Source organism: Trichosurus vulpecula, chromosome 2 (assembly GCF_011100635.1).
Source record: "Trichosurus vulpecula isolate mTriVul1 chromosome 2, mTriVul1.pri, whole genome shotgun sequence".
NCBI classification, from domain to species: domain Eukaryota; kingdom Metazoa; phylum Chordata; class Mammalia; order Diprotodontia; family Phalangeridae; genus Trichosurus; species Trichosurus vulpecula.
This window is the reverse complement of record NC_050574.1, coordinates 123,557,876-123,579,900: the sequence shown is the minus strand read 5'-3', so window position 1 is coordinate 123,579,900 and position 22,025 is coordinate 123,557,876. Positions and strand designations below refer to the sequence as shown.

Sequence of the window (22,025 nt, the reverse complement as noted above, 5' to 3'; positions counted from 1 at the left end):
TGGTCATATTCACGATGATTATGTCTCTTTCTGCCCCAAGTCCCTCATTCTGTCAGGAGTAGGGTAGCAGGTTTCATCATGAATTCTCTGGGTCTGGGGTTGGTCATTATGCTGACCAGAGCTAGAAAATCTCTCACAGATGCTTTGTCTTTACAATACCGTTATTGTATAAGCTGTTCTGGTTCTGCTTCCTTCACTCTGCCATCATTTTATAGGTAGCTTCTCAGATTTTTCTGAAACCACCTCCTTCATCATTCTGCTCAGTACAACAGTATTCTATCACATTCATGTAGCACAGCCTTTGCAGTCATTCCCCAGCTGATGGACACCCCCTCAGTTTCCAATTCCCTGCCATCGCAAAGAGAGTTGTTGCTATGACTTTGTGCATATGGATCCTTTCCTCCTTTCTTTATATCTTTATCTCTTTATAGTAGCAACTTCACTGAATCAGGGACATACACAATTTAATATCATTTTGGTATAGTTCCAAATTGCTTTCCAGAATGGCTTGACCAGTTCATAGCTCCACCAATAGTGCATTAATATACCTATTTTGTCATAGGTCCTCATCAAATTAACGAATCTGATGGGTAGGAGATGGAACTCAAGACAATTCAAAAGCTGTCTTAATTTGCATTTCTCTAATTATTAAGTGATTTAGAGCTTTTTAAAAAACTATGGTCATTGGTGGCTCAGATTTCTTCCTCTGAAAAACGGTCATTTATCAAATGAGAAATGGCTCTTATTCTTATAATTTCCCCCCTTTACCTTGCTTCTAATTTTAACTACATTGGTTTTGTTTGTGGAAAACATTTTAAATTTTATATATTCAAAATTGTCCGCTTTACCCTTTGTAATCCTCTCTATCTTGTTTGGTCAGAATGAATTTCCCTAGCCATAGATCTGACAAATAATTCCTTCTTTGCTCCACTAATTTGATTATAATGTTACTTTTCATGTTTAAGTCATGTACCTATTTGGAGCTTATCTTGGTAAATGGTGTAAGATGCTGGTCTACAACTAATTTCTGTCTGACTGCTTTTCAGTTTTCCCAACAGTTTTTTAGCCAAGGCATTTTCAAAGAGCTGTCAGAAGTCGAATAAAAGCTCTTAGGTGCAGAATTTCTTCCAAGTTCAAATTCTTTACGGAAAAGAAGAGATGTAATCCTCACCTCCCCCTGTGATTTTACTGGAAGCTAGTCGGATAATTTCTGTGGTCACTGAAATCTCTTCTGTGTCACTTCTGGAGGCATCAATAGGAAAGTGGTATTCCACAAAGAAAGTGCTAAAAAAAAAAAAAGATGATTAAAAAACCCAAACTCCTGTGTTTCTTTTGTCTTTAAATTTGACAACTGTAAGCTCTTGATTATATCGTGGAGGGGAAAGGGAATAAGCATTTATTAAGTGCCTACTATGTGCCAAGCATAGTCCTAAGCACTTTACAGATATTATCTCATTTGATTCTTATAACAACTTTGGGAGGTGGTCCTGTTATTATATCCATTTTACAGTTGAGGAAACTGAGGCAGACAAAAGTGATGTGACTTGCCTTGATATTAACTCAGATCTTCCTGACTCTAGGCCCAAGGTTCTCTCTACTGTACCATCAGCTGTATTTACTATTTCCCTCACTGTGCTGCTCTTGTGAAAGCACTTTGTATCATTTCAAATACTCAAATATTTCCTTTGTGATTTCTACTCTGTGGGTAATACTTCTACTGATGCAGCTCTATTTTCTTCTGTCTCAGCAGATGCTTTAATAAACTGCTAGTGTCAAAACAATTTAGCTCCTATTAGACAACACTCCAATGCTGGCTAAACAGGCCTTTAGATATAGTCATGCCCACTGGGTTCATATTAAAATCCTTTCTAGGCTGGTATGCTTTGTCAGAAGTTAAATTCTGTTGCCACAATCTTCATATATATGGTATCTAAGTACCAGCTAACAAGTAGAGAAGCTCATGAACCTGGGTGCTTGAGTTGATATATTTTTCATCCACAGGAACTCTCAAAGACCGCCTAAGGTGTGGTAAGGCTACAAGGTATGTTGGTAGAGAAAATACCCACATGTATAAAATCACAGATCCCTTACATGTTAGTAAAGAGCAGAGGCAGGGATCAAAGACCAGGTCTCCCAAATCCCTGTTCAAGACTCAGAGCTTTCTAGGTTATCACTGGGTGGCTGGGGCATGGAGTAATTAAGGTAGGGCTTTCAAAATTCCTCTCAGACCTCGACCAATTGCAATAACCTATGCTGGCCACCTTCTGAAAGAGAGGTAACGAATTCAAGGTGCAGAATGGACATACATTTTTGGACAATGTTCTAACTTGCTTTGTTTTACTACATATAGATGTTACAAGAATTTTCTTTCTTTTTTTTGGGAGGAGGAGGAGAGAAAAAAGTCCTTATTAAAAAATAAAATAAAATTTAAACCCCTCCTTCTATACCCCCACTCCCAAATTCCTCTTAGTGCCCAGTTACTTCAGCAATTACTCTGAGTCCACAACTGGACCAGGATCATATAAAGGCCCTGTAAAATGTCAAACATCTTAGCAGGGTTACTGGATTATAACATTTGCCACTTTTGTTCTCAGGGAGTGGGATCTGAGAGATTCTACCAATCAGCAAGCATATTTTAAATGTTTACTATAACACTGTGCTAAGAGCTAAGGATACAAAGAAAGGAAAAAAACAGTCCCTATCCTTACACCTAATGACTCCAGGCTTCCCAGACCTAATACCAGCAGAAAGAACCACTCTCAAGGGTGCCCTTCCCTTTGCCTACTCTCTCAGCCCTAACGGCCAAAAGGGCATCTTTTCTACTTCCTGTTCCATCCCTTTGCCTGTCCCCCACCATCCCAGGCACCACCTAGGGTGGTCTGAAGGGAGGAACCGTTCACAGGGGTTCTGTTCCTTTGCTCCCCTACCACCTGTCCTCCCAAACCAGATGGGTGCCCTTTACTCTTTCCCCCACCACACCCCGCCCTCCCGCATCAGGGATACCCATGGGAAGACCATATGGGACAATGATGTTCAAACCACACTGATATACAGTCCAAGTCACTAACTATGAACCTTCAGTCAAGATGTTGGAAAACTATGCCCACCTCTTTGATCTAAAGTCTTCAGGCCTTACCATCTGTCCTGCTGCTAAGACCTCTAGACATGTGACTTGCTAACCTTCAGGACTTTTGGACCTTTCTTTAGGCTCTGTGGTTTTTCACATGTGCTGCCTCCCCCAATTGAAGCATCAATTCCTTGAGAACCTAGCTGTCTCATTTTTTCTATTTTGTTTCCAACGTATAAATGCTTCATTCATATGAATAAATGGGTACACGCAAGATACATATAGAATATAAGAATGGTAACCTTAGAGGGGAAGAATATTCAGGTGGCTGGAGGAACCACAAAAAACCTCCTGTGAAATATGGTATATGAGCTGAGTCTTTTTTTTTTTTTTTTGAGAGGGGAAGGCAGGGCAGTTGGGGTTAAGTGACTTGCCCAAGGTCACATAGCTAGTAAGTATGTTGAGTGTCTGAGGCCAGATTTGAACTCAGGTCCTCCTGGCTTCACGGCCAGTGCTCTACTCACTGTGCCATCTAGCTGCCCCCCTGAGACTTGAATGAAGCTGAGGAAACCAAGAGCCAGAGTTTGGGAGGGAAAACATTCCAGGCATGAGGGAGAGACAAGGCAAAGGCATGGAAATCGAAGGTGGAGTATTGTTTGCATGGATTAATAAGTAGATTAGTATCACTGGGTCATAGGATTTATGAAGGGCAATAAAAGGGTAGAAAGACAGGAAGGGGCCAGGTTGTAAAGATCCTTAAATGCTAAAGAAAGGACTATATATGAAGCATAAGTGGTACTCAAAAAACTAGGATGGACTAGGCTTTGTCAGAATATAAATGGATCCTGACGTGAGAGATTTTATTTAACCTTCAAATGTTCATTTGACAAATAGCTATAGCCAACCAGTTGCCAAGTCCTGTTAATTCAACCTTTGTGCTGTCTCTGGCCTCTATCCTCTCTTTTCTGTTCTTACTAGCACCATATACTGTAGAAACTTTCTCTGCTTCAATCATTTCCCCTAGCTGATCCATACTTCACCAGCTGCTGAATTATTTTTCCCTTTGAAAATCAGATTCAGTCATGTCATTCTTCTGCTCAAAAAGTATTCCTAGCAAAGTTTGAACTCCTCAGCCTAGCATCTAATGTTCTCCAAAATCTGGCACTACTTTATCTCATAGTCTCCTCTACATCTTCTATGTTCTAGCATTCTCTGCACTCCAAGTTGGGTGGTGATGAGAGGAGTTCCTACCCTAGGGTCAGGCTCCAGTCAAAAGACAGCACATTTGCAGCCTGCCCAATTCCTAATCTATTCCCCTCCTTTCTTTTATGTGATTGGATGAAATCAGTACATGCTGCTCGTGGGGAGGGGAAACAGGTGGGGAACAGGAGGGAGGATGAAGGGATACCATGGAAAAGTGAGTCCCTAACCTGAGGTTGGGCCTCACACAAACCCACAAATTTCCTTGTGCTCTTGAACCGGATTTGTGGAGGCTGGTATGGTTCTCCAGTGTTAATCCATAAAGGATTTTATCCTGTCATACAGTCTTTCTTCTGTGGATTCAGTTGTATTGACTTTATCTTGTATTTACATGGGTTTATACAGTTTGGAAGGTTGTGAAGAAGTTACACTACTTACAGTCACCATTTTCAATTTTGATTCTTCTGAGAAAATGCTTGGCAAGTAACCTATATTTCATGGCGTTAATAAGAGCTGACATTTATATAATGGCTTTTTGGTTTATAAAGTGTTTTTATTATACCTTATCTCATCTAATCCTCCCAACCCTGAATGTTAATTGCTAGGCATTAGGGGCATTACTCTTATATCTGTTTTTTTATTCCCATTTCACATACAAAGTGAGGTTTAGAAAAGTTAAATGACTTGCCATGGTTAGCAAGTGTCAGAGGATGGATCTGAACCCAAGTTTCTCTTGACTCCAAGTTCTACCCTTTTTCCACTAAGCCATAACCTCATTCTCGTATGTTGCATTACTGTGAAAATATTGATATTAAAAAGATGGGCTGTAGCATCAAGTGGTAGCTTAAGATTATTTAAAACACTACAAGATTTCCCCAATGCAATCCTATCTACCCCTTCTGCAGCCCTTATTGGGAGTCCAAATATGCAGTGGTTATGTCAACTGAACAGTCAAGCAAATAAAGCAGGAAATTATGCCACAGATATATCAGTATTTCTTCTGTTACTTGTTTGTGTCTTATGAAGATTTAGCCTTACTGAAATTTACCCTGTGCTTCCTAAATATTTTCTCATGTTATTCAGTTTATCATGAGTTGTTGTGGTAAAAAAACAAAAACAAAAAACTATCAGTCATGGTGCAATGAAGGAGCACTAGATTTGGAACCAGAAAAACTCTGGTCCAAGTCTCACCTCTCCCTGATGGTCAGTCAACTTTCTGATGATAAGGCTCTCTGAATTAAGATGGCCTTCAAAGGAGGGATGTACTTTGTCACCAGAACTGCATGTGAAGTCTTTCCAGCTCGGTAGGATCTACTAGACTTTGAGAAGTCATGGTACACTCTGCACTGTCATGAAGCACTAGAAGACTTCAATGGAGGTAAATAAAATAACCATAAAAATATACATTTACTGTGGTTTGCTTTTACATTTCCTCCAATTTAAATAAAAATGCTTTAGTAATTTTCCTAACTTTACTATTTTATTGGATTCATAACCTTATCACTGCATATATTCCCTCCAGAGGTATAGTCCAAACTGTACCATAAACACCTTCTCATCCAGTGAACATAAATCCTCCAGAGAGGCCCTTCTTGCCACAGTGTAAGATGACCTTCAAGTTCTTATATCTTCTATGAGTACATTTCTATGTGTCCAGCTCTAGTCTCTCTCTTGCGCTTCAGTCCTGTACTACCAATTTCTTATCAGAAACTCGAATTCCCATGGACATCTTAAACTTAGCACAGCCAAAACTAAACTTAGTCTTTTTTTCCTGTAAACTTTCCCCTCTCCCAAACGTTCTTCTGTTAAAAGCACCACCATCCTCTCAGTTTCCCATGTTCCTAACCTGAAGTCCTCACTATTCTCCCTCCCCAATGCACATACCCGATCAGTTGCCAAGTCTGGCTATTTCTCCCCCACAACATTTCCTTCTCTCTCCTCATACAATTTCTGCCTTAGTGCAGATGCTCCTCACCTCTTGCATAGGCTATTAAACAACTTCCTCAGGTTTCTCCTGCTCCAGGCCATCCAATATACTGTCAAAGTAATTTACTTTAAGTGCACATCTGACCATGTCATTCCCCTACTAAAGAGACTCTTTTAGAATAACACATAAAATTTTCAGTTTAGTTTTTATGGTCCTTCACAACCTGGCCCCAACCTGTCTTTTTGGCTTTACTAGCCATTACTGTCTCCCCCCTCTCCCCCACCACACACTCTGCAATTCAGACAAATGCACCTTATCTCTATTCTTCATATACTCCATCTCTGTTTCTATGCAATTGTATTAGCTATTTCTGATGACAGAATGTGTTCCCTCCTTACCTCCCCACCTCAGAGTCCCTCTTAAGCACTATCTTCCACACAAAGCCTTCCCTGATTTCCCTCCTACTGTGAATGCCTTTCCTCTTTAATTACTTTGTATATATTTATTAACTTTATAGTTCTGTTGCATTTTTGTATGTACTTGTTGGCTCTCATCAGAATGCAAGCCCACTGACAGTAGAGATTGCTTGATTCTTTGTATTTGTATTTCTAACACCTAGCTCAAGTGTCTGGCACATAGTGGGCACATAATGAATCCCTGTTGATCAACTGACTGAGACCAGTGCAGTAACTGGGCTATAACCTCTCACTTTTGCAATATGACCAGCCCAACTCCATTTTTGATCATATATATCCTACACATTTATGTCTCTTTTAATATATAAGTCACTACTGGTCTTATCTACAGCATCTTTTAGCTTCACTTGGTATTTTAATTCTTCAAAGATTAAGGCATTCCACAATCTATAGCTACATAGCATTATCGGGAGAATAGTGCATTAAAATAAGATGATTTGTTGTGTGTGGGGATGAGTTTTTGTGTTGGTTTGGGATCCCTCCAATTGCTATGCCAGTGACGTTGTTCTTCTTTGCTATTCTTTGCAAATGGCATTATCTCTGACTCTGGGCATTATCACTAGCTGTTCCCATGCTTACAATGTTCTCTCTCCTCATCTCTACCTCCTGGCTTCCTTCAAGTCCCAGCTAAAGTCCCAACTTCTGCAAGAAGCCTTTCCCAGTTGTCCTTAATCTTACTGACTTTCCTCTGAGGCGATCTCCATTTATTCTGCATATATCTTATTTGCACATAGTTGTTTGCAGACTGTCCCACTCATCTGATTGTGAACGCCTTAAAAACAGGGACTATTTTTTGCTTACCTTTATATCCCTCATGTTTAGCCTGGAACATATTAAATGCATAATGAATGCTTATTGACTTTAAAAGATTAAGAATCAAAGAACTATAATCCCAGATCTAAAAGAGACCTCAGAGGATACTTGACCTAACCTCCATTAGAAGCATGTAAAAAGAGTTGCATATCTTTTATACTATTCCCCAAAATAATTCAACATACATTTATCAAATGCTGATCATATGCAGAGCACTGTGTTATGTGGTAGAGAAGATACAGAGATGCAGTAAAGAGGCTCCCTATCCTCATAGCACTCAGTCTAAAAGAGGAGATAAAGCTTGGATACGAAGTTACAATACAACATAGGACACAATTAAATACTATTTGAGAAGGGAAGGACTGTTTTTCACTGAATTAGGAGATCAAGGAAGGTTTTAGACTAATACTAATAAAGTCATAAAACTCATAAGAATTTCTAGAACTCTTAAAGCTAGGGCAGCCTTTCAGACTAACTGATCAATTACTTGAAACCAAAATCCTTCTTTCCTGAAAAGGCCTAGCTTAGATTGCATGTTGTTTATGAAGCCTTTGTGGATCTCCTCTACTGAAAGTGATCTGTCCTTTCCAAAACACTACTAGTGCACCCACAGAATCGGAGAAGGATGTCACAGGTCATCTAGTCTAATCCACAAAGAAATGCCTCTACATCTCTGACAAGAGGTTGTCATACAATTTCAGCATGAAGATCTCCAGTGAGGATGAAATCCACAACTTGCTTTCCCTTATATTATGTTTGTGAATACATCTTCTCTCCTCTATTATACTATAACGCCCTTGAGGCTAGAACTATTATTTGCATCTTTCTGTCCTCAGATTTCAGGGGCAGCTAGTTGGTGCAGTGGATAGAAACCTTAGAGTCAGGAAGACCTGAACAAGCCTCAGACACTTATTTGCTCTGGGACCCTGGGCAAGGCACTTAATCCTGTTTGCCTCAGTTTTCCTGATCTGTAAAATGAGCTGTAGAAAGAAATGGCAAACCACTCTAGTAATCTTTGCCAAGAAAACCCTAAATGGGGTCATGAAGAGTCAGACACAACCGAAAAACAACAAAACCCTCAGATTTTAGCACAATGTTTTGCACATAATAGGTACTGAATAAATTTTTAGCAAATGAAAATTATTTCTTTTCTAACTCTGGATCGTGGTTTAATTCAAGCCTGTTAGTTTAAATACAGGACCCAGAACTAAATGAATAATAGTATGTTTGCATGGCAACCTTTCAAAAGCGGTATGTCAAGTCCTTGTAATTTTTCTGATTATATCATTGGTAGCCTGCCCAAAATTCTTCAGTGGCACCTTGCTGTCTCCAAGACAAAGTCCAAACTCATTCATCAACCTAGCATTCAAGATCCTTTATAACTGGTTGGTAACTTGGGGATTCAGTTTAGTCATTAAAGAGAGATTCTCACTGTACTATGGAATGTCATGCACTTTTCCCACCTTTATACATTTGCTAATACTGTTTCAACATCTATGAAATGCCTTTCTCTTCTGGTTCCTATCCTAACTTGCTAAAAAACTATCATTTTTCAAGCTCCAGCTCAAATGTCATTTCTCCATTTCCACATCTCCCAAGTCTAAGTTAATCTTTTCCTTCTCAGAGCTCTCAAAGCACCCTGCACTGTTCAGACACTTACCTTCTACCTTTATGGTAGTTTACTAGTGAATGTTTTATAAAGTTAAACAAACTCCCTAGTAGCCTGAACCATGTCTCCTTTGTCTTACCTCCTTTGCAATTTGCACATAATAAGCATTCAATTAAAGTTTGTTGAATAAGTCTCAATTCTGGCAAATCACTAAGTGTGCTAGCACTATCCTTTTGGTTGGCCTGGCCCTTTATTCCTGCCTTGGCCTCCCTATTAGTATTAGAGCAAAGTACAGATGTCCTCAGAAATCTTCAGCTTCAGCCTCACAGCCACAGGAAGTAGAGGGAAAGAAGTAGGATGGGAGAGAGGAATCCAAGCATACCGCTTTCTGGCTGAACTTGATCTGGGTGGTCTGGCTGGTATGCTTGTTTTGACTGGGGTCACCTGGGGACTCTCTGGGGGTACTCCTAGCGCTTCAATGACAACTCTGGCTGAGCGTATTCGACCCAACAAGGCCAGTCTATCCAAACTCAGTGTGGTTACTTCAGTTTTCCTGGGACTCTCTGAGCATGTCAGTTGAACAGAAGAACTTCTGAAAAAAGTTCAGAGAATTGGGTTATTATTATTGTAACTACTGTACCCTGATTAAAACAAACAAATAAACAAAAATTTATTAAGTGACTAACAAATAATCAATGTTTTTATTCACAGCAACTCATGAAGTGTGTCTACTGATATGAAGAGGTGCTGTGAGCTACACATTAGTGAACCCAGTACGCTTGGTAAACCTCTCTATAGAAGATCATTCAGCTAATTACCAGACACACTGGATAGCCAGTAATGACCTGAACTACTGCTTGAACTCTAATGGCATTTACTTCCTGAGCTGATTTCCCACACAGAGGAAGAGACCTTTACCAGTGGTAGTACAGAAGTTTTTTGCCTGCACAAATAAGACAGAGCATCTCAGTTTTTGCTTTAGAATGTTAGAAAGGGCTGGAGGAGAAAACCTTTAACGAAACCTTAATAATGTCAACAACTCATCTTTTTATAGCATGTTATACGAGGCAATGGGTAGAATGGGACTGTTCCACTGAAAATGGTCCCAGAGGACCAGGTTCAGGACTAGCTTCTGAGGCTTACTATCTGCATGACCTTGGGCTAGTCATTTAGCTCCCCTGGGGCCTAAGCTTTTACTTCTACAAAAAGGGATTGGACCAGATGACTTCTCATGTCACTTGCAGTTTTAAATCTCTGATCCAAGAGACCTTGTTAACATCAGCTTGAAACTTAAAGCAAAGAACTTTCTTCAAAACCCTATGGGATAAGTAGCACAAGAATTATGACTAACCTCTCTGGTTGATGATAAACTTTTTCCTTCATAAATCAAAGGGCATTCTGTTTTAATGTTGTGATTGTGTAAAATTCTGTATTATGGTAATCTGTCTCTCTCCACAGTATTTTTGTTCTGTTAGGGTTGTACTTTGTTCTTCTTTCCATGCTTAGTAAATCTGAGAAATGGGATTTGAATTGAGGTCTCCAGACTCAAAGTATTGAATTTCTATTTCACTAAGCTGTCTTTTAACCAGAGAATTACATCGGAAGAGGACGTTAAGGATCATCTAGCTCAGGGGTGGGGAACCTGTGGCTTTGAGACCACATGTGGCCCTCTAGGTCCTCAAGTACAGCTCTTTGACTAAATCCAAACTTCACAGAAGAAATCCCCTTAATAAAAGGATTTCTTCTGTAACACTTGGACTCAGTCAAAAGGCTGCACCCAAGGACCTAGAAGGCTACACGTAGTCTTGAGGCTGCAGGTTCTCTGCCCCTGAGATTCTAGTTCAATCCTGCTGCTGCTGTTAGTACTACTACTAGTTGTAACATTTATGTAGCACTTTAAGATTTGCTAAGCGCTTTACATGTTATCTCATTTGATACTATATGGTAGATGCCATTATTATCCCCATCTTACACATTAAGAAACTGAGGCTGAGAGGGAAAGTGATATTCCCAAGGTCACATGGCTAAATAAAAGTTCATAGAGAGGCTCACTTAGGTTTCTTTCCCAATGCTGTCTTCTTTTGACTATCATGACCCAAATTCACTGCCTTGGAATGCTGGGCAGTATTTCTTGACTGGATGATTTTCTCAGGCAGTATTTTATCATCATCTTCACTGTGAACATCACTCACAATGGAATCAGCTTTCTTCAAATGAATATCAGAAAAGAAAACAAAAAAGAAACACGAGAAGTTAACCAATTTGGGACCAACAGAGACTGTTAAGCTTTTTATTGGGTAGATATTTTACTAAAGCAAAAAAGATACCTCAACAACCCGAGGGATTTCCCTTGCACATTATTACTTGCTATTTAAATCAGCCCATAGATTATATTTTAGTGCCTACACATTCAGTTCATGAGAATAAATTTCCAAAATAGATATCACCATTAAAAACTTATTCTCTCTGGGGCACACCACTTCACTGTCATGAGTGCTGTCCTCACAATACCTGGGTGCTTTAAGTTCAGGACTCTTAAACATGCCCCTGAAGCAGGAGAAGTGTCTCAAAATGAACCAATCAAATATTAAGGCAATGTTCTACCTAGCATCAGAGTAAAAGTAGTACGGTACAAAGAATTCTGGATCTGGGTACAAATATCTGCTCCAACAACAACCAGCTGCATGGGTGTCACCAAGTTACTCCACCTCTTAGGCTGCTTCCTCATCTATAAAATGCACTGCTGCCACCTGCTTCTTGACATGCCTTGTATATTACATTCCTTACCTTAGTCATGCTGTTCCCTATTCCTGGGAGTCTTTTTCTCCTCATTCTTTGAAATCCAAAGGAAAAGTCACCTCCTGTAGAAAGTACTGCTTTATTTCCTCAGTCATTATGGACCTTTCCTATCAGACCACACGTGGCATTGTTTTGTATCTCTCTGATGCATTTATCATATCACAGTAGTTGCAATAATTTATCATGTTATTTTTGTTTGTTTTATCTTCCTACTACAACAGGGGTTCTTAAAACTCTTGTGTCATGGACCCCTTTGACAGTCTAGTGAAACCTATGTACAACCTTCTCAGGGTAACATTTTTAAATGCATAAAACGAAATAGGTAGAATTACAAAGGGAACTAATTATATTGAAATAAAGATGTAATTTCTTCCTATTCAAGTTCATGTACCCTCTGAAATCAATTCAAAGACCAGTGGATTCAAGGTTAAGAATACCTATACTAAACTTCAAATTCTGTGCAGGGAGCAATTTTGACTTATATAAGTTTTCTGTCTTCCCCAGTGCCTGGCAGTGAACTCTGCACTCAGTAGGTATTCAATAAATGTCTGCCAAACAATGAATATGCATTAATACTCACCTTCCATATCTGTCTAGTTACACAATACTAATTACCAAATACTGTCTTTTTTCCTTCCCCAACATGTACTATGTTCAAAGCATTGTATCACTCAAGAATAACTCTTCCATTCTATTCTCACTACCCCTACTCTCACTCAGGCCCTCATTATCTCATGCCTAACGTAACAGAATAGCCAGCTTCTAGTCTCCACAATCAGCAGCTTAACCTAGTGGAAAGAGCACTGGACTGGGCATTAGGAGACTTAGGTGTAAGCTGAAACTTTACAACTTTAAAGTTATATGACCTTAGTCATTTCCCTTTTCTAGGCTTTATGGTTAAGTAATTCAATTATAGGGTTGTTTTTGTCATCTACTTCAGATTCACTCACATAAAACAGAAAAAAGTTAAGGTTGGACTAGATAATTCCTATTGTTCCCTTTAGCACTAACATTTTATGATACTATGGTCCCAGAATAAGAGAAGGAACCAAAACTCAAGTTTAGAGCAAAGGCTCAAATATTTCATACTGGAGGTGAACATGAAGCTGCACATATCGAATCACAGAACCTAACAGTGTAAGGGACAGATCTCAGAAGTCACCTAGTACAAACCTACTCAAAATCTGAATGTCCTCTATACTACTGCCACAAGCGGTGATCTAGCTCCTGCCTAAGCACACAATGATCTAAGTAAAGAAGTTATATGAAATCAGGAGATGATTTTAAAAGAAGAATTCTATGAAGTTTTAAGAGGGACTTTGATAAGCTAGAGCATATCCAGAGTTGGGTACTCAGGATATGTATAAGTCTTAAAGCTATGTCATATGATGGACAATTGACAGAACTGAAAATATTTAGCCTGGAGAATGTGAGGCCTGTTTTCTAGTATCTGAAGGGCTGCCACATGGAAGAAAGTTACATTTCCTCTACTTAGTCTCAGATGGCAGAAATATGATCACTGGTTGGAAATTACAAGGAGTCAGATTCTATCTTAAGTAATCCTAAAAGGGTAGCTGTTCAATAATGGAATGGGTTGTCACAGACTGAGTTCTTTATTACTAGATGTCTGACCAAGAGATAATCACTTGCCGGAGATGGTAGAAGGTGGATTCTGTTCAGATATAGATTGGATCGGAGGACCTCTAAGGTGACTTCCCTTATATATAACAAAAAGAGATATCTTCAAACATAAATCTTCCAATACCTCAGTAATCCCAGAGCTTAATTGTGAGGAGCCAGCTATATCCTGTTTAGGCCTCTTAGACCTCTGCAAGGCAGGGTCAATTGAAAATAGGCCTATGCACCGCAAGGCCAGTTTCAGGATAAGAAGACTTGGCAAAGAAAACCTGCCTTTGTAGCTGATTACCCACATGGGTGATGACAGAAATGTTTCAGTCTGGTTATCTATATGCAAGAGAACATAAATGTTTCAATTTGGTAAGCCTTGAGTACAAATAGTGTCTCACTCCTAGGAACAAGGAGATAAAAAACTTAACCAATGCTTTATTGTACTCTTCTTAAGTCTGGATGACTCAGCAATTAACCTGTATAAAATACTGTCAGTAACTCCATTCAAATCAATCTATAGCTTGACTATACAATTCACCTAGCCCCATGTCTTTGTCTTTTTGTGTCAATTACTTCATCATATATTCACGCCACTGCAGGCACACTTAGTAGAACCGCTTTTTAAGAAAGCATAGATAACCAAAGTATACACTAGGGAACTGAATAAATATCCTAGTTATGGACCAGAAAGCACAATGAAATTATAGAAATGATGGTGGACAGTAATTTCCAAAGGTCATTTTGTTATCTGCCCTTTTGCAAAGTGACACTCACTTAAGTTGCTACATTAATTTATGCATTCTTAAATATCTTCAACAAAAGAGAGTCTATGCCTGTCCTACTTTTCAGAAAAAATTGGTGAAATGGAAAAACTGAACCAGAAAGCAGATGAGAATACTAACTCTGCCGCTAAATATCTTGGGCAAGATGCTTAGGCAAGTCACTTCTCCTTTCTAGGTCTGTTTCCTCATTTATAAAATGAGGGAGATAATCTATAACATACCTTCTGACACAAAACGATATGGCAAATACTACATTGAACCAATGCAGTGAGAATTTATGGGTATAACAGTAATAACAACTCAAACTCCAATAGCACGGTCTCCACAATAACCTTCTGAAATAAATAATAAAAGCATTGTATCCATTTTTTAGATGAACAGTGTGGCTACATGATTATTGGTCACACTACCAGAGTTGGAAACTGAACTCAAGTATCTCTGAGATGTTATTAGTGCTCTATCCAAAACAGAGAGGTATCTTGGAAGGATTTTCCCCAGGGCAATCAACTTACCGATGTCACGTAAAACAAGCTCTCCAGCAGACTTAGATCATATTGAGGATCATTAAGCTCGCTGCTACAGTATGCATCACTCCCAGGTGAGAGGGATTCAGGAGGAGAACCTAAGCCATCCCAGTAATGCCTGGAAGACTTGTCAGCACTGTGGAGAAAAGATAAAGAAAAGAGGAATGCCTTAAAAGAAGACTTACTTGAGGTCTGTTTCTAGTAGTTAAATAATGGCTTTTTTTCCCTACTAGTAAACAACTAATAAATACTCCTAACCATGGCGTTTTATAGTTACCAAGAACTATAGAATTCATTGTTTAATGTAATTTTCTCTACAACTTAGTGAAAAAATAATCCATAACTTCATGAAATTTAAAATGTAGTTTTGCAAGGGGGAAAAAACTGTAGATACAGAAAGGTTCCAAGTATAATGTGGTGTTTGATGAGGTTCTTGAAGACCTTCAAAGGGTGGAAGCTACCTTTAAACATTCTTATCTTTGTGATCCTAATAGGCTCACTGACAGACTATCAGCTCCTGGAAGGCAGGCACTCTTTAAAATCATAACTTTTTAAAATCTCTTTATGCCCAGGACCTTGCACAAAGTACATAATAAAAGTTTATTTATTTATTTGTATCAAATTGAAAATGCTTTATGTTGCAAAACTGTGTTTTTTTACCTGCCCAGAAGTAGCTGTATTGCCTTGGCATCAACTTGAGGGTCATGTTCACAAAAGATACTCTGACTTGAAGGTAGGAGGGGATCTTCAACTGTGTGCATGGTCTCAGCAATCACTGGGTTCTTAGGGCCAATCCTAGGTGACAGTTTGACACTAAGATTTAAAAAAAATTTTTTTTTGATACATTAGTATGATGATAATTGCTGAGAGTTCATAAACTGATGATACTTGTACACTTGAAACTTACTGAGCTAATGATTTGACAGACTGTTTTCTCAGAAAAGGAGGAACTTCCGTCAATATATTAGCATCTGGACAGCACTGCATTGTTGAAACTACCATGGCATTGCGGAGTTTATTGCCTTGCTCCAAAAGGGCTAAAGGGGGAGAAAGAGAAAAGATTCAGAACCCAAAATTAAATAACAGCAACTGCATTACATGTAATAAAGGCATCATGGGTATAGTCGATGTGGATAGAGCACACAGGAAATGGGATCAAATCATACCTCAAAGACTTATTAGCTGTATAATCATGAGCAAATCACTTAATTTCTCAGTCTCTATATCCTCATCTGTAGAATGGAGATAATAACACTTGCATATTGTCTGCCTCATAGGGTTGTTGTGAAGCATATACTTTGCAAAACTTATTAATGTAATAGAGATCTGGGTTTAAGTCATGTTTCTGCCAATTGTTGTCTTATCTTGGGCAAATTACTGAGCAATAATTTCTGGGCTTCACTTTGCTTCTTTGTAAAATGAAGGGATTAGTCGATGTGAACATCCCTTACAGCTCTAAAATTATGAAACTGTAAGTCAGACTTAGAGAATTCAAAATCTTGATACTATAGTCAACCAGCTAATTTTACATTTTCCTCTGCCTTTGAATCCCTTATCTCTTCATCCTATCACTGTTCAACTTTCTTCTATTATTAAATGATGAACTTAACATCAACAGACACAATCATTTCCATATACAAACAAGAGGAAAAAAAAGAATTGTACATGAAACCATGAATCTCTATCATATACAACTCTAATATATGAATATATGCATATAATAAATTTGACACGGTAATTCTAAAACTGTCCTGTTTGCCTGTGTCTCTTTCTGGACTACGCTTTGTTGGCATCATTCTTACTCCCTCGCCCCCAATAACTCTCCATACCCCAAATAGCTTCCTTTGTAACAAAGGCAGATAAGCAAAACAAATATATACATTAGCTGTGGCAGAAAATGTCTCATTCTGCACCTCTAGTCCATAGCTTTTCAATCAAAGTGAGTGAACACACATTTATTAAGCACCTACTTTATACTAGGCACTGTGTGTTAACTGATTTACATATGTTATCTCAATTAATCCTCACAATAACCTTGGCAAATAGATCCTATCACTACAATACCCATTTTACAGTTGAGGAAACTAAAACAGAGGTGAAGTGACTTGTCCAGGGTCACATAGACAGTAAATTGTCCGTGGCTAGCCTTTATTCAAGTTTTCCTGATTCTAGGCCAAGCTCTCCAGGCACTGTACCGCCCAGCTGCCTCTGGTCAAGAGATGGGAAATATGGATAATCATCAGTTTTCTGGAGAGGTGGTTGTTCTCCACACTGATCAGAATTCTTAAGTCTTTCAAGGTTGTTTTTCTCTACAGCTGTAGTCAATGAATAAATTGTTTTCTTGGTTGTACTTACTTTGTTCTGTATCAGTCTTCCCAGATTTTCTGAATCTCTACCTTTCATATTTTCTTATTGTGAAACAAAATTCTATTAATGATGTTCCATTATATGTCATGACAGAAGACTTATTATATTTTTTATTTAATCTGAATGGAATTTGTTTCTTCCTGGTGGGTTTTGGTGTTAAATAATACAGAAATTTAAGTGGGCTTAATTTATATCTTGCTATTTTTTCAACTGATTATTTACTTAAATCTCTAAGGTTTTGTAAGTAACCATATCTGTGAAAAGGAATCATATTTCTTCTTTGCTTATGCTTATTCCATCAATTTCTTAACTTTAATAATTATTATAATACATAGGACATCTAGAAGTCTATCAAATAATAGTGTATGACAATTCATATCATTACTTGACCCTGATCCCATCTGGAAAATCCTCTATCATTTCATTATTACAGATAATGCTAGCTTTTAGCCACACAATTTATTAAAGACTAAACAATTTATTCCTATTTTTAAAATATTTTATGCATAAAAGTATACTCCATTTTGTCAAAAGCTTCATTTGTATCAACTGATACGATCATTTGATTTTTCTTATTTTGTTTCATTAATATCGACTACTATGTTTGCAATGAGTCTTGTATTTCTTTATTTTCCAGTGTGGAGGTGGGAAAAGAGAAGGAGGATTTTCCTAATACTGAACCAATTATGTTTTACTAGTATAAATCCAACCTGATCACAGTGTTTAATCTTTTCACTATGTTATTTTGTCCTCTTGCTTAAAATTTTATTCCATATTTTTGTGGCAATATTCATGTGACCTACAGGTCTACAGCATTCTGTGTTCTAACTTTCTTTAGCTTAGTGATATATCAGGACCATATTTATCTCATAGGAGGCATATGGTTGGATGCCTTCTCTATTTTTGCAAACAACTTATATAATACTAAAATAGAATTTTTTGAGGGGTGTCTAATACAAAGTAGGCATTTACTGACTGACTGATTATAAATGTTTATTCTAAAGACTAAAGTAAACTGTTATTGACTGAACGTTAGAAAGAATTCATCTGGAAAGCCATTTGGTTCTGGGCCTTTTTGCTTTTGAAGTTCCTTTATAAATTGTTCTTTTTTGTTTGTTTTCCCCCAGAGATTAAGTTATTTAAAATTTCCAATTTTTATTCCTATTAACTGGGGTAATTTTTTGTTGTTTTAAATATGCGTGTATTTCATTTGAATTATCAGTATTTAAATACTTGGCTAAAATAGTTTTTCATGATATAATTTATTTCCTATTCATATTTGTTGAGTTCTTTTTAACTTTTTATATTGGCAATTTGATTTTTCATCTTTTACTAAGTCATATTAGCTAGTTATGTATATACTTTATTAGTTTCTTTTAAAAAAGAGTCCTGACTTCCGGGGGTGGAGCCAAGATGGCCGCTGGAAAGCAGGGACTTCCGTGAGCTCCCCACCAGGTCCCTCCAAAAACCTATAAAAAATGGCTCGGAACAAATTCTAGAACTGCAGAACCCACAAAATAGCAGAGGGAAGCAGGGATCCAGCCCAGGACAGCCTGGATGGTCGCTGGATAAGGTTTATCACGCACAGAGTGGAGGGGAGCGGAGCTCAGTGTGGGAGGCAGCAGGACCAGCCAGACCAGGAGCCAGGCAGAACGGCCCTAGCACCCTGAATCAGTGAGCTGTGGCAGTTACCAGACTTCTCAACCCACAAACACCAAAGACAACACAGAAGGTTAGTGGGAAAAGCTGCGGGGGACAGAGTTCGAGGTTCGGCCACCGCCCCAGGGGAAGCGGGGGAGGTGCAGCTACAGAACTACAGCTGCAGTTACTTCGGGCCCCAGGCCCACGTGGTAGGAGAAATTAAGTGGTGGATCAGAGCAGGACTGAAGAGCCTGCTGAAGATTTGTGTGAGGTCCGGGTTGGTGGTTCTTGAGGAAGGAGGAGTGCTGGGGTGGCAGAGCTGGCTATATAGAAATAGCTCTGAAATCAATGGCACATCCCCATCAAGCTTGGAACAAAGTACTCTTTGCTCTACAAGCAATCATACTCCAACAAAAAACTGAAGGGTCAAGTATGTTGGCTGGGAAAATGGCCAGGCAGTGAAAATGCACCCAGATTCAGTCTCAGACTTTGGAATCTTTCTTTGGTGACAAAGAAGACCAAAACATACAGCCTGAAGAAGTCAACAAAGTGCAAGAGCCTACACCAAAAGCCTCCAAGAAAAACACGAACTGGTCTCAGGCCATGGAAGAGCTCAAAAAGGAGTTGGAAAAGCAAGTTAGAGAAGTAGAGGAAAAATTGGGAAGAAAAATGAGAATGATGCAAGAAAACCATGAAAAACAAGTCAATGACTTGCTAAAGGAGACCCCCAAAAATACTGAAAAAAATATTAAAGAAAACAACACTTTAAAAAATAGATTAACTCAAATGGCAAAAGAGCTCCAAAAAGCCAATGCGGAGAAGAATGCCCTGAAAGGCAGAATTAGCCAAATGGAAAAGGAAGTCCAAAAGACCACTGAAGAAAATACTACCTTAAAAATTAGATTGGAGCAAGTGGAAGCCAGTGACTTGATGAGAAATCAAGATATTATAAAACGGAACCAGAGGAATGAAAAAATGGAAGACAATGTGAAATATCTCATTGGAAAAACCACTGACCTAGAAAATAGATCCAGGAGAGATAATTTAAAAATTATTGGACTACCTGAAAGCCATGATCAAAAAAAGAGCCCAGATACCATCTTTCAAGAAAACAAGGAGAACTGCCCAGATATTCTAGAGCCAGAGGGTAAAATAGAAATTGAAAGAATCCACAGATCACCTCCTCAAATAGATCCCAAAAAGAAAACTCCTAGGAACATTGTTGCCAAATTCCAGAGCTCCCAGGTCAAGGAGAAAATACTGCAAGCAGCCAGAAAGAAACAACTTGAATATTATGGAAAAACAATCAGGATAACACAGGATCTGGCAGCTTCCACATTAAGGGAACAAAGGGCTTGGAATACAATATTCCGGAGGTCAATGGAGCTAGGATTAAAACCAAGAATCACCTACCCAGCAAAACTGAGTATCATGCTCCAAGACAAAACATGGATTTTCAATAAAATAGAGGACTTTCAAGCTTTCTCAGTGAAAAGACCAGAGCTGAATAGAAAATCTGACTTTCAAACACAAGAATCAAGAGAAGCATGAAAAGGTAAACAAGAAAGAGAAATCATAAGGGACTTACTAAAGTTGAACTGTTTTGTTTACATTCCTACATAGAAAGATGATGTGTATGATTCATGAGACCTCAATATCATAGTAGCTGAAAGGGATATGCATATATATATATGTGTATACATATATATACACATATGTGTGTGTCTATGTATATATGTAGGTGTATACACACACACACACACACACACACACACAGGGTACAGGGTGAGTTGAATATGAAGGGATGATATCTAAAAAAATAAAATCAATTTAAGGGATAAGAGAGGAATATATTGAGAGAGGGAGAAAGGGAGAGATAGAATGGGGTAAATTATCTCGCATAAAAGTGGCAAGAAAAAGTGGTTCTGTAGGAAGGGAAGAGGGGGCAGGTGAGGGGCAATGAGTAAATCTTGCTCTCATTGGATTTGACCTGAGGAGGGAATACCATACACACTCAATTGGGTATCTTACCCCACAGGAAAGAAGGAGGAAGAAGATAAAAAAGGGGGATGATAGAAGGGAGGGCAGACTGGGGGAGGAGGTAATCAAAAACAAACACTTTTGAAAAGGGACAGGGTCAAGGGAGAAAATTCAATAAAGGGGGAGAGGTTAGGAACGAGCAAAACATAGTTAATCTTTCACAACATGAGTACTGTGGAAGGGTTTTACATAATGATACGCATGTGGCCTACGTTGAATTGCTTGCCTTCTTAGGGAGGGTGGGTGGGGAGGAAAGAGAGGAGAGAATTTGGAACTCAAAGTTTTAAAAACAAACGTTCAAAAACAATAACAACAAAAAAAAAGTTTTTGCATGCAACTAGGAAATAAGATACACAGGCAATGGGGCATAGAAATTTATCTTGCCCTACAAGAGAAGAAGGGAAAGGGGGATGGGAGGGGAGTGGGGTGACAGATGGGAGGGCTGACTGGGGAACGGGGCAACCAGAATATATGCCATCTTGGGAGTGGGGGGAGGGTAGAAATGGGGAAAAAATTTGCAATTCAAACTTTTGTGAAAATCAATGCTGAATATATTAAATTAAAAAAAAAAAAGAACCACAATCCAAAAGGGAAAAAAAAATAAATAAGAGTCCTGCTTTTATTCATCAATTCAAGTACTTTTTTTTCTAATTTCTTGTTTCTTTTTCGGGAATTTGATTTTGTGTTTAATGGGGTTTTATTATTTCTTGCCTTTGGTTTTAGTTGTATGGCCAATCAACTGATTCATCTCTTTTGTTGATGAAGACTGTTGAGAGCCATAAAGTTATCCTCTAAAGATTAGGCTGCATTCCAAAAGTGTTCATATATTTGTCTCACTGTTGCCATTTTTTCCCCCAAATTATCTATTTTTTCTAAAATTTGTTCACTGATGCACTAATTCTTTAGGATTCAATTATCTAGTCTCCATTTAAATTTCAATTCTTCAAATGTACTTAACTGAACCTTTTTTTGCACTGTGTTCAATAAAACGTGTTTAATATTTCTGCTTGTCTGAATTCTATCATCAAGTTTTTATGCCTTATTTTTCTCAAGATGCCATGTACATCTGAGAAATTTGTATATCCTTCTCTCTTGCTATACTTTAATCACCTGAGAGCTATTATATCTACCTTTTCCAAAATTCTATTCAG

The 22,025-nt window shown here is 38.4% G+C and overlaps 1 protein-coding gene across 1 annotated transcript in view; it reads right to left on the bottom strand.

Annotated features, from left to right (window-relative positions):
* C2CD3 (C2 domain containing 3 centriole elongation regulator) overlaps positions 1-22,025 on the bottom strand; it is a 153,811-nt gene that overhangs the window by 90,523 nt on the left and 41,263 nt on the right. The window contains exons 6-11 of the mRNA XM_036744950.1: positions 15,734-15,863; positions 15,487-15,639; positions 14,815-14,962; positions 11,145-11,299; positions 9,475-9,684; positions 1,172-1,284 (exon numbers count right to left, since the gene is read on the bottom strand). Coding sequence (XP_036600845.1) covers positions 1,172-1,284; positions 9,475-9,684; positions 11,145-11,299; positions 14,815-14,962; positions 15,487-15,639; positions 15,734-15,863 — 909 coding nt within the window. The remainder of the gene's footprint in view (positions 1-1,171; positions 1,285-9,474; positions 9,685-11,144; positions 11,300-14,814; positions 14,963-15,486; positions 15,640-15,733; positions 15,864-22,025) is intronic.